The sequence below is a fragment of the Anolis carolinensis genome, chromosome 2 (genome assembly GCF_035594765.1).
Source record: "Anolis carolinensis isolate JA03-04 chromosome 2, rAnoCar3.1.pri, whole genome shotgun sequence".
NCBI classification, from domain to species: domain Eukaryota; kingdom Metazoa; phylum Chordata; class Lepidosauria; order Squamata; family Dactyloidae; genus Anolis; species Anolis carolinensis.
Genome location: NC_085842.1, coordinates 201982701 through 201997976, shown reverse-complemented (window position 1 = coordinate 201997976; position 15276 = coordinate 201982701). Strand labels below are relative to the sequence as shown.

At 38.8% G+C, this 15276-nt stretch overlaps 1 protein-coding gene across 3 annotated transcripts in view; it reads left to right on the top strand.

Moving 5' to 3' along the window:
• pigg (phosphatidylinositol glycan anchor biosynthesis class G (EMM blood group)) overlaps nt 1-15276 on the top strand; it is a 68446-nt gene that overhangs the window by 29850 nt on the left and 23320 nt on the right. For all 3 annotated transcript variants that reach the window (XM_008114574.3, XM_062971539.1, XM_008114576.3), the window contains 2 exons: nt 5029-5480; nt 9065-9256. In XM_008114574.3, the coding sequence (XP_008112781.2) occupies nt 5029-5480; nt 9065-9256 (644 nt within the window). The remainder of the gene's footprint in view (nt 1-5028; nt 5481-9064; nt 9257-15276) is intronic.

Sequence of the window (15276 nt, the reverse complement as noted above, 5' to 3'; positions counted from 1 at the left end):
CTTCTGTCTCGACACTGACTTTCTGCTTTAAATTATTGCTTATTAAAATAGCTGCAGAAAAGAAACCAAGCATGGTAAATTGATTCCCCATTACAAGCATACAGGTTAATAAAGCAAATTTTAGAAAATGTGGCCACTGCGTTTTGTTGCTGGTTTCCTCGTAGATAGTTTTGTTGCCCTTATTGGGAGCTATCACCCTATTGAGACATGTTAAATATTTTGTTGTGTGAAGCAGTAATTTCTTTTGTCAATTGCTGCCCTCATTCAGCAGTTTAGCCAATGTAAATATGCCCTGGGACAGCCCTGGCTCTGTCGTTCAGATGGCCCGGAAGTGCACTTGCTCAACTGGGAAGACACGCATTTCATCTACTTCATGTTGCTTCTGCTCCTAGATGGCCATGGAGCTTTGCGCTAGCTTCATGGTCATTGGGGGCATCTCTCCTGATGTCAGATTGGAGCACCTGCTCAACCAGTAAGGAGGAGGGCAAAATGAGCACGGATAGAATGATGGTGCCAGTGGATAGTAGTTCTAATTATCCCTCTTTATTGGCTTTTCTGGTTAGGGCTGCTGGGAGTTCAACATCTAGTGGGCGATAAATTTCCTAAACTTGCTCTAAAATGTATTTAAGCATGGACTCCTGCATTGTGAATGTCCTTACTCTCATTCTCAATTATTGGCTGTGAATGCTGTTAACATCATGTGCATCCTAAATTACTATATTTGGAATTTTGTTTTCTTGAATAAAATATACTTTAAAAACGCATCATATGTATCCTAAATTTTAGATTTATGTTTGATATCAGTGCAAAAATATCCTGTCCCATTTTGGACCCAGGTACTGTCAATCTCACTATAGTATACAACTTGTTTGTGGTTGTACATCTACTGACTTTTCTTCTTTGCCCTAAAACACCTTTAAAAGTTCTCCTACCCCCATCTTTTAAGATGCCTCACTGTTAAAAAGATCTCTACATGTTTGATCGATTATTTGCCTGTATTATTTGCCTGATTTTTAAAAAATCAGTAGCTCCAAACATTTTTGGTTTGGGCGGTCTTGAAATAAGATGTTGCCAGAAATGATCTCAGCTTCTCAGATAGTGAAGACTGATTTTTTGTGGCAACAATATCGCAGCCGTAAAGGTGAGAGGTACTCCATTATGGTGATTAAATAACAGAGCCTCAGAAAATAATTCAGAGAGATCAGTGGTAAAGGACTGCTGGAATTATGGGCATCTTATAATTGTTGAACTTATCACATGAAAACTGCTTCTTCCACTTATCAATTATGTCTGGGTTCATAATGGAGCAGCAATAATAATAATAATAATAATAATAATAATAATAATAATAATAATAATAATAATGGTTTTAATTCTCTGTAATATGAGGAAAATGTGGTTTAACAGGCAGATTATTGCAAATGGTTCTAGACTTTAGTTGATCATCCCTTATCTGGAATTTGAAAATCCATAATACTCCAAAACTATCAACATGGGTGGCTGTGATAGTGACACTTTTGCTTTATAATTGTTCAGTGTACACAAACTTTGTTTCATGTGCAGAGTTATTAAAATATTGTATAAAATTGCCTTCAGGTTATGGAGATAGGTATATATGGAACATAATTGAATTTCATGTTGAGATTTGGATCCCATCTACCAGATATCTCATTATGTACATATGTGCAAATACAGATATTCCAGAATCTGAACTCCAAAACTCTTCTGGGTCCCAAGCATTTGGGGTGAAGGATACTCAATCTGTAATTTTTTATAAAACAACATAAAAAGGTTATGTACAACAAAGTAGAATTCAAAAAATTGAGAAGTGAGGAAAGGAATTAAACTTTAACTTGGCTTTGACTAGCAGTCTTGAGAATTTTGCTGTGTGGGCAGAGATCTAAAATTAGATAGCTACATTGATTGCTTGGTAGATGAGTCAGTGAGAGCCAATATCAGTTAGTTAAATTACAAACTTTTAAAATGTGAATGTTGATTCTGATGTGCTAGTATTAGGGAGTAAAAAGAGAATATTAACGATGACTTTCCCCTCCCAACTATGAGTGATACCTTTTATTGACTTGTGAGTTACCATATACCTCTTTCATTGTGTCATATATTGACATTTAGGTAATGTGGAAATGAAATGGCAGATAAGCAGCTGCAAATATATAATTGCTTGCTTCCATCTGAATGAAAATCTGAACTTCACGGAACTTCTCCTGAGATGTTTTTAGGCATCTGGAGAAATGTCAGCTAAGAAAACCTGAGCAACCCAGGTTCCCTTACCTACTTCTTGTGCGTCTAGGGACCAGAGAAGTGGCATGTTGCCTTTAGGAACTGGAAATACCAGGAGAGGAAACATGAATCATTCATGCTTTCCACTTGCCACTTTTTAAACAACAGTAAAAAAATCCCTGCCTGGTATCATTGGGTGTCATCAACCCAATGTTCTGCTAGGTGGCAACGAAGGAACAGACTGACTGACACTGAAGGTATGAACAGGAAATGAATTTATATTCTGGAGATCTGTACAGAATGTGTGTGACATTTTGTTTTTGTTTTTTATCAGATCTGTACTCTACCTTTTTTCTGAAAAATGGGACTCGATACAGTGAGATAAAGTAATAAAAGCAAGTACAATTAAGGAAAACATAAAACAGATTATAAAACCATTAAAAACAAATTATTAGGAAACAAGGGGGAAATCAGCTCTCCAGATTAAGAGCCCAATTTATAGTCATACAGCTCGACACCCAGAGGCATGTAGATTAAAAAGACGTTCACATAGCCTGTGAGTAGCAATGAGAAAGCTCCTCCCTCCTCTGTAGATTTGTGTATAGTCCTTATTTGTGTGATGGATTTGGTAGTGCAGGGATTGCATTTTCTATGCCATTTAATAGGGACTGCAAGCCTGAGGGAGACCATGAAGCCTGTAAATCCTTATGAAAAATGGCATAGGGCAGCAGCAGAGTGGGAGTTCAGGGGCAGGGGCAGGAAAGGACTAGAGAAACTGGGTGCCCAGGCAATGAGAAAGGAGGAGCGAATGGGCAGGTGAAAGAAGGACCTGGGAACCCCCTTTCTTCCCCAGCTACCCCATGCATTTCTAATGTCAGGGGAAGAAAGTATGAAAGCAGTAAGGGAAAGAAAGGGGCACCTGGTTCTTCACCTCCATAGTTAAGCGAAACAGCTAACGTGGTATGCAGGGTTGGTGGAGCGGCTGAAGTGGGCAGTGGCACATGGAATTTATTCTTTGCCTGGGCAAAGAAAGTGAGGAAACAGGCATCCATTTCTATTTACTCACTACCTTACTCATGTCCAGGGGAAGCAATCAGGCAGTTGGGCAAAGAAAGAGGACATGTTCCTCCTTTCTTTTACCTGGGTGAAACAGACAGGCTCAGTAACAGGAAGAAGGGAAAGGTAGGGAGAGTGGTTGGAGAGCAAGGAAGGAGGGAAAAGGAACCCCTTGGGACCATGGCGGGTAGCCCCTCCTCCTGCCACCTCATTGCCCCTGGAGATATTTGCCTGAGCCTCTAACCCCCCCCCCCCCCCAAAAAAAAGTTGAGGGTCAACTGTGATTTTTTTTATCTGTGTTCTGTTTGACATGCTGTAGTCAGGAGTCCTGCACCTGGATGGTGTTCTTTGACAGGAAATGGGTACCTCAAATCCTTGCCCTGAATTTAGATGACTAGTATGGCTTGTGGGACATAAGAAAGGACAGTAGGGCAACTCTTCTAAAAATGTTCCTTCAGGCTCAGTCAACTTTTCTACTTCCAGTCCTTCTTCCTAATTGTGGAAGCAAGAGAAAAGCTAGGTGAGATCCCCAACCTTCCAAGTCCACTTTCCTTCTTCCTGTTTTCTCCTGATTGGGAAAGTGACGGGAGTAGCAAATTTCTGCAGTGGGCAATGATGGAAATTGCAGCCTTGGGATGGACTGGGTATTTGGATTGTGTGTTTCCAATATGATCACTACTTATTGTAAGTCAAGGATGGGAATCATGTCCTCCAGATGTTGTTCAACTGAAAGTCCCAACAGTCCTAGCTCACTTAGTCAAAGGTAATGAATGTTGGAGTTGCAGTCACATGGTCACAGCATATTCCACAGAGCAGTAGCCTCATTGGAGACATCTTCCCTCCCCTGACATATACATGAAGAAACTCTCAAGAATAGTTTGTGCTCATTGGTGAGCCTTCAGGAAATGAGCTGGCTGTCCTTTCCTTCTTGAATCCATGACACTAGGATGCCTGAGTTGCTGTTTGTGGCTTTTTGTAGTTATTTATTTGTCCCTGTGATACAGTTATTTTGCAGATGCTCTCTCTGTCTTGCCTGATTATGTTTTTTACTGTTGTCATGTTTTCTTTACATCTAAGTGAACTTCAATTTACTGGAAACGGTGTATCAAGGATTTTTGAAGGGTTTAGATTTCCTTAAATCAGTCCACTCTTGAACTTATTAACATATAAAACGTCTTTTTCTGAGCTAACCTTGCATGACAGCTTTTAATGAAATAAACCCATAGTTTCAGTGTGTGCAACGTAATAACCGGGAAATCAATATTCTGCTTACAGTGGCTGTTAAACTTCGTGAATGAATATAATTTTTCCCTGCACAGCAACATAGTAGAAAGACTATGAAGCAGCTCCCCATTTACCTCCTTTTGAATTTTCTGATTGCTAAAAAGATTTCTATTTTTAGTTCCACATGAGCTGCTTCCTACTCTGTCGCAAGACTAGCAACAAGATGAACTTTAAATGTTACACTGGTTATTCAGAGAGAAGCTGCGTGCAGTCCTTGAAGGAGAATGTGCCATCGTTTCAATAGGACAATTAACTGAGTGTTGACAGTAACTCTGAATTACACTGAAATTAACCTTGTTTCAGACTAGGAATATCGGAGAATTACACAAAATATAACAAAAATACAGTTGTCATTGAAGAAGCAACTGTAAGCAATTTTGCATTCTGACAATTCTAATAATATGTTGGATCCTTCAAAATTATATCACCACCACATTTTTCTCTTTACAGAATCCAGCTGCCTCTACTTCCAGCTGGTCTGAATTTGATGTACTCATTCTGGCAGGCACTGTTGGCCATGTGTCAAGTCTGGGTGCTAGCAGCTTTGTTGAAGAAGAGCACCAAACATGGTACTTCCTTGTCAATACCCTCTGCCTTGCCCTGTGTCAGGAGATCTGCAGGCACTACTTCTTGGCCAAAGAATGTGATCTTCAGCTGCTTTCTGCAGCAAAACCTGGTACAGAGGAAACAAAGGGAGTGTCTTGCCACCACAGGAAGGATGTTAGCCTCTTCCAAGATGATTTGAAAATGGTCTCTACCACCAAAGACATAAGTGATTCTGGGAAGTGGATGGCATTAGCCACTCCATGGGTCATTCTTATTTGCTGCCGACTGCTTCGATCATTGAATCAGACTGGAGTTCAGTGGGCACACAGGCCAGATTTGGGACACTGGTTGACAAGGTACACATCTGATTCATTGTTCAATTGTGTTTTATTGTTTACCTATGCAGCACTGATTTTTTGCCGAATCTGTAAGCTGCCTTGAGTCCCCTCCAGGGTCGAGAAAGGCAGGGTACAAATGAAGTAAATAATAAATAAAAAATAACATTTGTAAATGGCTACTAGCCTACAGTGAAATAGAAAATTATGGAATCTCTTCTGATAACTTCGCAGGGAAGTGTAGGACAGGAGTGGGCCTTCAGATAATGTTGGACTGAATCACCTTTCAGTCCAACTGAAAGGTGCAATACTTGCAAGAAAAAAACCTTGTTAAATATGGGCACAACAACTAGAATACCCTATGCACAATTTTGGAAGACCATGGAGATCCCCCCCCCCCCCCAGTAACTAGTTGAAATGACAGAAATGGATAGACTAACCACATTGATAAAAGAAAAGACAATATATAATATCATTGAAGATTGGAAGCAATTTCTTACATTTTTTGAGAGTAAGTGGAAATAAAATATTTTAGGTGGGTTTTGAAAACTAACTCTCCCTTGGAGTTGAAGAACCGAAGAAGGAATAGAGTGAATAAAAATGGTGGTAAATTGTTTTCTATAAGCAAACTACTTATTAAAATTTATACAATCTACTACTATCACTTTTTATTTTTCTTTATTTTTCTCTGTTTTCTTCTTTCCCTTTCTTTTCACTCCAATTTCTTTTTTCATACCTTTTATCTATAGATTTTAAATGAGTGGTTTTGTCTCTCATTAATGTCCTAGTTTGTTGCTGGTACATAGGTGTCTTACTTTTATTTGTCAGTTGATATTTTATTAGTTTTTTATGGATACGATGCTCAATAAACAAATTTAATAAATGAAAAAAGTACCATTTCATGTAATTTGAATTCGTTTGTCTGTGTTCTGCATTTTGCAGTAGTAGAAAACCAATTCATTTTCCACATGAGAGTCCTTTATAGATTTTGACAATGACTGTTGTGCCATGTCTTGTGTAGGCCAAATAGATCCAGTTCCTCAACTATTTTTCAGACTATTTTTTCAATACTTGTGGCTTGTATAATTATGCTAAGTTAAATTATGCTCTACTTGGGCCATTGGAAAATCACTGCTAATTCCTCCTCTTGCTTTTATAATCTCCAATTTATGCCAAAACTGGAAGGCCTGAGGCTGAGTGCTTGAGATCAGATTTGAACAGAGGACTTTTTGGTTCCTTGTCATATCCTGTTGCTAGACTACTTGAAGCACCTATGAATGCAGTGACTTGGAAGTTGTGACTGATGCTTCTTTGAGACAGGGATAATCACATTTCCCTTTGCCACTTTACAAGGTGCCTTCAGTGAAGAAGCTATTTTTTAATGTCATAAAAGTGCCAGTTCCCTAGCCACGGTGTTTCCATAGCAAATTCACTCAGCTTACGAAAGATGCTTTTTACAATTCGTGATCCACCAGGCTGAACACAGCATGCCCCTTATGTGGCAGCCCATAGGAGGCTGGATTAACCAGCGTTTTTAGCCAGCACCATGTTCCTTTCCTGTTCTGATACTACACAAACATGCACATATGTGTGTATGTATGACAGTACACAACACATTACAATAGTCACAGCATTGTGTGTTCTGTTCTAAAAATAAAACTACGCACCAAGGCAACCCAGACCCTGTGATGCAAAAGCTAAATTATGCTGCTTCTACAAACTGAATGAGTTTGTGCGATTTCAGTTGTTTGGGGTAATTCTGCAATTGATTCTATTTTTGTACTGCTTCAGCTAGTGGGAAAGAACAAGGAACTCAGGTTTGGCCAAAAACAGTTCATGTTTTTGCAACCATAATACCTAAAAAGGCATTATAAAGAAATAAGTTGAAGGCAATATAGCTTGTGATTTTTCTGAGTTCCTTTTAAATCTTGGCATACAGAGATGTGACAAATCCAGAACTACCTGCTCGTTTAATGGATCAGGCATAGTTTAGAAAGTGATCAACTTGTTCTCCTCATGAGATTCAGGTGGCTGCATAATCTTCATATCATCTCACTGAGAAGCAGCATCTTTTGCTGTTCATACTGTGTTGTATCCTTACTGTTATAGGAGATGCAGGTGCATGTGCAAAGGTAACTACTGATTTTTATCATAAAATGCCAAGCTGTCTACTAATGTCTATATTGAGGGGGGCAGGTGGAGAACCAGGTTGAATCTAACTTCTTCAGATAGGAAAAGAATCCCATTTGCCAAAAAAATTGTTGGTAAAAAAAATGACATGATGCCCCCAAGAAAGACCATTGTGCCTGTCCTTTAGTGTTTCTTCCATTCTTCTAATCAATAGGATTAATACTTTTTCAAAGAAGCTTCCAGAATTGCATTTTTTCAGATGTGCTTTCTAGTAGTTCTCTCAGTAGCATTTTAACATTCTAGCTTTTTCTGTTCTTTTATTTTTATCTAATTTTGATTGTTGTGAGCCTCATTGAGTTTTAATATATTAATCAAGATAACAAACAAATTAGAGATCACATCTAAATGAAAAGATTCCCTGAAAGACAGATTGCTCATTGCTACCATCCACTACCAAGGCCATTTTGGCATGTCTTGTTTACAGACCTTGGGCCTCTAGGGATACATCTATACTGAATATTGAGGCTGGTCTCTCTGTAGAGTCCTGTTGGGCCCAATCTAGTGTCCAGCATGCTAGACCTAAAAATGGGGGTCTTCATGTTTTAGGCTGCCAAGCTCAGGCCATAGTAATTATGATTGGAGTATTTGAGATTTGGAAACCAAAACAGTTGAGAACCATTTCTTTGGGAGTATTCTTGGATTTTAATGGATGAAGATAACAGGTCTGGGCATTGTTCACCCTTCCCTCCCCATTATGCTCAGAATGCTTTGCAGTATGCTATAAATGGTTCCATAATATTTCTTCATTATTTTTAGACTTTCATTATTGATTTATTGCTAGGTGCTTGGAAACGAAAGTCAATATAAACTAAAAGAGACACAGTTAAAAGTACAACATGAAACTGTTCTCATTTAAAGTCGATGTGTGTGTGTGTCAGGTGCCAGGCAACTTGGGGACTACACGTTTGGAAAGCACTGCTTGCTTACTACCAGATTCAATGGGGACACCAAGAGGAGGGATTCTTATGTAAGCCACATTATGAACAGTAGCACATAGAATTGTTTGATTCTCCCCATATACCATCTGTCCCCAACCTGGTGTCCTCCATGTGGGTTTGACTGCAGTTGCCACCATCCCCAGCCAGTTCCGCAGGCCATGATGGTTGGGGAAGTTCAGAGTTACAATCCAACATGTCTGAAAGACATTGGGTCGGGAAAGGCTGCTGTATGTAATATGAAATGTCTGGTACATTTAAAAACGTAAACTAGTGTGCTGTCTAGAAATTTTAAGGAAGCCTATAAGTGACATAGCAGGATTCTTTGTTTCAGTGTGTTGGATGACAACTTGCTATTTTCTCTGCCCTATCTCAACTGCAGTTATATTTTTATACATTGTTTGTGCCCGTGTGAGAACTTGCAGAAGCTAGATCTTGTAAAATGGGCTTAATTTGAATTATTCTCATTGTGTTTTACAGTTCTGAACATAAAGCTGAACTTTCTCTTCTGGCAGCTGTATCCCTCGTTATGATCTTTATTCTTGTTCAGCGGAGATGTTCTCTGGTTTCGAAAATAGCAATGGCACTCGGACTCTTGGGAGTGTACAGTTACCGGGCAGCCATTGGAAATGTGGAATTTCCATGGCAACGAGACAGCAAAGATATTTCAAAGTAAGTTCATTAGCAGCTATGTAAATGTATTTAACACTGCAAGGGCTAAAAGTACCATTGCAAGAGAATACTGTGTTGATTTAGGCCTGTGTATGTATTGGAAAAATTAAGCTTTTGTGTTCTTTGCCTTTTGCTAGCTATCAAACCTATGCAGTAGAGCTGGATGTGAAAGACATATGCTCAGAATTCAAGAATTATGAGCCCCAAAGTGACCTATTGAGTGCCAGAACTGAACACAACTCAAAAACATTCCATTCTAAAATGTATTTCTGGTTGCCCCATGTTTTCATAACTTCTGCACATAATACAGCAAGGAGGAAATCGGTTTGCTGCTACAGTTGCTAAATAAAGTCAAAATCCTTGCTGATCTGCTGCAGATCAAATAGGTGGGTTACTTATAGACTCAGTAGAGCACCAATACTTAAAAGACCGCAATATGGATCCCAGGTAAACCTATCTAGAGAGGGCATGCCATAGCTTTGGTGCTCCTAACACCCCCCCCCCCTTTTTTTTTTTAGCATGCAGGTGCAGCTGCAAATGGGCCTCTTGTTTCTCCCACTCTCAGAAATTTCATAGAGGAAAGATTAGAGGAAGAAGGGTGGGATGTTACCTGTAATTCTGCTCACACAAGACCCCAATAATAAGCAGATCTCACAGGTGTTTCTGCACATGATGCCATGTAGTTGGGTAGTCAATCTAGAAATGGCCCATAAGGGTTAGTACAGAGCAATCCCATTGGCCGCTGCTTGTATCCAACCAAGAGGGAATGGAAAAAAAACTGGAAGATGAAGATTTCCACTTCTTAACAACTTTGCTATAAGGGCAAATAGTGTGCTGACAGTTTGGGAAGCATCTGCAATGTCTGCTTTTTATAGGGGTCTTGTGTGGAGCCATGGGAAATGAAGTCCTGCCTCTTTCCCACTCTTCTCTTTCCCCCATCAAACTTCTGATAGTGATGGGACAAGGACTCCTTGTTTCAATGGGCTTTGGACGTGTGACTCGTCCCCTTTGTTCCCATCTCTCATTCACTAGGTATATGCAAATACAGGCATTCCAAAAACAGAAGCAATGCAATTTTTTTTTAAAAAAATGCTTGCAAGCTTGAAGACAGAATTCTGGATCAGGCCAAAGGTTCATCTCTTCATGATGTCCAGTTTTATCTTCCTGAAAACCTAGGGAGGTACAAAAACAAAAGTGTTTTTCTTTCACTACAGCACCTGATATTCAAAGCTCTCCTGCTTCTCAGCATGGAGATTCTGTTAAGCTATTGTGGTGACACATTTCTCTTCTCTTGTAATCACTACCATTCAGAGGGGAAGCCATGTCTCTGTAATGTGGAGCTCTATACCCCACAGCAAAGGAAAGCATCTAGTTACCTGGAGGCAATTGTTATTAGTCATAGGTGACTAGCCAAGTGTTAAATTACAATGTTGTGTGTAGTTAGGATTCAATTTGGGAACAGGGTTCCATAAATCTTTCAGTTTTCTTGTTAACCACTAACTGCTCTATGACAAATTATTTGGGGATTTCTAAATTTGAAGCATAATCTGCTGAAGTTCCAAAGCTGTGATTCAGAGCTTGTCTTTCTCCCTTCCAGCTGCTCATTTAATACCACTACTATAATGCAAAGAACAGTTAAAGGATATATGCAATTTGTGGTTTTTGAAGTGCAGCATGATAATACTATTTCCTAAAGTCCATTGCAGCACTCATTTTGATAGCATTTGACACTTAAACCCTTTGTGGCTAAAAGAAAAGAAAAGAAAAGAAAAATGATATCAGGTGAATTCTTACAGTATGTTGGGAGAAGAGCTAGGCTGGATATTTTTGTAGTTTGATTTATGATGCAAGTAGGGTGAATTTTTGTGCTCAGACCATGTTTTTTAGAGTGCCATATTCCCAATGATGTGATCAAATTCCAAGAGCAAACTTACATGTGGAATAAATCATTTCATATTGAATGAACAATTCTTACATATTTATCTACTTCTCTTCCCTTCCTTCACACGGCTTTACTTTCTTGTGGTTCATCCAGCAGATGTAGGCAGGATTGATAGGAGTGGGACAAATCTAAGAATGCTGTTGAATTTGCAGTGTATTTTGTATTCGACTGAAATAGCAGAAGGTGGAACGCATTTTCCTGTTCATACCCTGCATTGATAAATCAATAACCTGCAACATGTTGACTGTTAAGTTGATAGAGCAGCAAATAAATATTAAGGGAAATAATTATTCTTGTTTCACTACTAAAAGAGATTCTTTGAACATAGAATTGGTTCACTTGCTTCTGGGAAGACTCTTGGAGACCAGCCATTGTGTCAACAGCACACCAATTATTAATACCTCCTCCAACAGCTTAAATCAATCAGAAGTAATAATGTCAGTCAGTCTAAAACTGGATGGGCAACAGGTGATCCTTCAAATGTCGATGGATCATGATTCATAGCAGCTGGTGAGAAGCGATGGGATTGCAGTCCCAAAGCACCTGGATAACCACAATGTCCCCTCCCCAGTGTAAATCCTAAGTACCATCCTCATCTTAACCTTCACTTAATATTCACTTAAATGGCTAGTCTGTGATCACGCAGTGGTTTTCAAATCTATGTTGAAGTTTCTCCTCCAGCTTGAATGTGTGTCCTTCCTAAGTGAAGTTGAATTCCATCTTCCATCTTTGCTGATCATGAATTGTGTTGGCTACAGCTGATGAGAGTTGCAGTTCAACAACATTTGGGGAGGCTGTAGATTTCCCACCCATGTTTGAGAAATGAAATTGTTTTTGAAACTGCCCAAGGCTTGGATTGTCTCATAATGAGAGGCCATTTAAAAGGCTTAAGTCTCCAGAAGCTTCTTGGAGTCATTCTTCTAGGGCCCCCAGATCCCTCCTTGTACCATTTAGCATTTCATTATAATATCTTTAGGAGGTGAGACCTGGATTTCTATCAGAAGGTTGTCAAATCTTGGGCAAACAAGCCTAGGTTGTGGATATTGAAAGTCTTAGTTCAATATTAGCATCTAAAGATAAAATATTTCAAATTCCATGTCTTATAGCATATTTATGTATTCATGTGACAACATCCCAGACTGGTGAGGCATATCATTAGCTCTTAAAGAGAATGTTCATGGCCTGAAATAAATCTGTTGTCTTAAGATTTCATCTGCTAGTGCTATTTGTTCAAGTATATTACATTTTAAATCGAATGTCATACAGAAAGCCAAATGCTGTATTCACATGTCACAATAAGCATTGGTCTGGTTTGCTAAAATCTGGTTTGTTGTGATGTGCCGAGTTACCATTGCTAATATGGTATGGTTTGTGAACCAGCCACAAATAAAAATTTGAACATTACGGATTATTATTTGGTAATGTATCCCACTTGTTTAAACCATGGTTTATCCTAATGTCCAAACCCAGTCTCTGCTTGTCTCTGTCTTGTCTCCCCTACCTGCCCACCCCAAAAAGTGGGAAGAGGATAGAAGAGAAACAAACCAAGAATAAGAAAAAGAGTACAAGCCATGGTTTGTAGGGCCATTTGTCATATGCCATGGACTATTATGATTTAAAATTCCTCTCTTTATATTTTTATATCCATGCAAAAGTTAATAAGTGTGGACTCAACAGGCATAAAGATGTAGGCTCTACAAAGGATCTGCGAGTTAATAATTACGTAACTATGCAGAGTTATTAACATATCATAATGTAGATTGCAGTGGTGCTTGTTCTTGTGTCTTCTGTACTTGCAGAAGTAAAAGTTTTCTTTACTATTTTCAGCTTTTTGTGTTTTTAATTACTGTGATCATAATAAACTGATTGGTTACAGAAGTATTTATCCCCCATTTATTTTTCCACATTTTATTGTGTTTCAATTTGGAATTGAAATAAATTTTGATCGGCATTGTTACCACTTGAAGTACCCTTGATGTACTCAATGGTGTGAAGGAGCAAAATATATATTTATTGTAGCATGAAAGTTGGAGTTATATTTACCTGTTGACAAATCTTGAAAAATTGTAGGGTACTGATGAAGGGAAACTCAAGGCTTTGGCTTAGGAAAGGAAATCTCTTCCTACTGCACTGAAAACAAAGTCTTGTAGCACAACCCTGTTAACTCACAAAGTTATTGCGGCACACACTTTGATAGAGTAGTAGAGTTCAAATCTTGTATGTGGTGAGGTGGGATGTTGGCCAATGAAAACTTAGTTAACTTTAATGGTGCAATAAATCTGTTTTGCTGTTACAGTTTAACAAATATCTTTATACTTTTTACAAAGGAAGAGTCCAGATAAAGTAGGAATTCAATCACGACTACCTTTCTAGTTGTCTCTTCAGATTCTACTGTGCTTATACAGAAGATTGGAGATAACTAAACTGTGGCTCCTTTTCAGATTTTGTTGACCCAACAACTCATGCCATACTTCACCATTAGCTGTGTCGGCTAGGTCTGCTGGGACGATATTTGGAGGGCCACAGTTCCTCCACCTCTGCAGTCAATGAATTGGAGTCTTTCAAAAAATTAACAGCAAAATAAAACCATAGACCTGAGAGGAAGGACCTCAAATCAAAAGAAGTACTTGAATAGAAACTGCATGGAGACAATGTTGAAGTTGTAGTCCACCTAAAGCAGGTTTGCTCTCCTGCTTTACAGTTACATAATTATTTCCTCTCTGTGAATCACGATTCTTTATAAGCAAATCAATAGATATGGACAAACTTTGCTGAAACTTTGCTCAGTTTCCTCAAGTGAGATAGCTCATGCAGAAGGAGAGTTTTCAATGAACTGTAGATCCTACTTTCAGTTTTTTGGGGACAGTGGGACTGCCAAGCAAGAAGAGTTTTTGTTGTGACTATAATGTGCTGTGGCTTCCAAAGCAGAGCTGCAGATTTCTTCAAACAGATGAAATGATGCAGGACCCCCCCCCCTGCATATCAGAAGGCAATGGCAAACTTCTCCTTAACAATCTTGTCAGAAAGAATGCTATGCTAAGTTTTCCATAAGTTGGAAACAACTTGAAGGCACACAAAAACAAGAAAGTTTGAAAGCAGCTGTACAAAGTAGAGTGAATTTTGGGGGGTGATGACTGGACACAAAGTGGTTTAAAGCTCCAGATTCTGTCATAGTTCCCTGCCCTAATTCTCATAGAAGATGCAATTCCTCAAGTAGCAGTAAGTTATTGAATACCAGGTCTTTGATGTTGGTTTGTTGTGGTCAAGGTCCAGTTCATGCTGATGTTCGAAAGGCATGTGAATGGTGGAATTTGCAGATTCTTGTTCATGTTCTATTTTCTCCCTTGAGGCATTTGAAGGAGTTTAACAGGGGTCTGAATGCTTTCAATGTCACATCCTTCTTGAAAGCTATGTCTGGAGAGACTGGGAGAGAAGGATCTTTTCTGCCTGTGAAAGTAGCACTGGACAAAGGAAACAATGAGGACATGGCGCCATGTGCCTTGTATTCTGTGTATTTTGTCCAACTTATTTTTTCATATATACTTAAAATTCTTTAGTAGTTTTCACCTTGAATATTTTAATTTACAATTGTAGTTGAACATACTTGTTTCTAGTTCATCTTTCTTCACACATTGTGTTCTAAAGCTGTACAGCTAAAAGAATGGGTAAAATGACATCACCAGATATTTCAGGATTTTTTGTAGCATCTTGCTAAAATTCTTGAAACAATAATGGTGAATGCCTATTTTAAAAGAAAAGTTTAGATTAGAAATTGTGGCAATAGGTCAATCCAGACTAGTATAGCTAAGTCTGATTGGCAGCAGCTCTCCAAGGTTTCTAAGACGGATTTGTTTCTTGTGGAAAATTGCTAGCTCAATCTTGCTTCACTTCTCAATTCACGTAATATCAAGTACAGTATGGTTCCCATATCCAATGGGGATATGTTTCTACACTTCATGTGGATATTAATGACCATGACTAATAGTAAATCCTATAGAAATTAAGGCCTTCTGGCCAAAGAATACCATAGAGTTGTACTGGAGGACCTAGAAAATGCCCAGAGATTTATCTTGTTGGA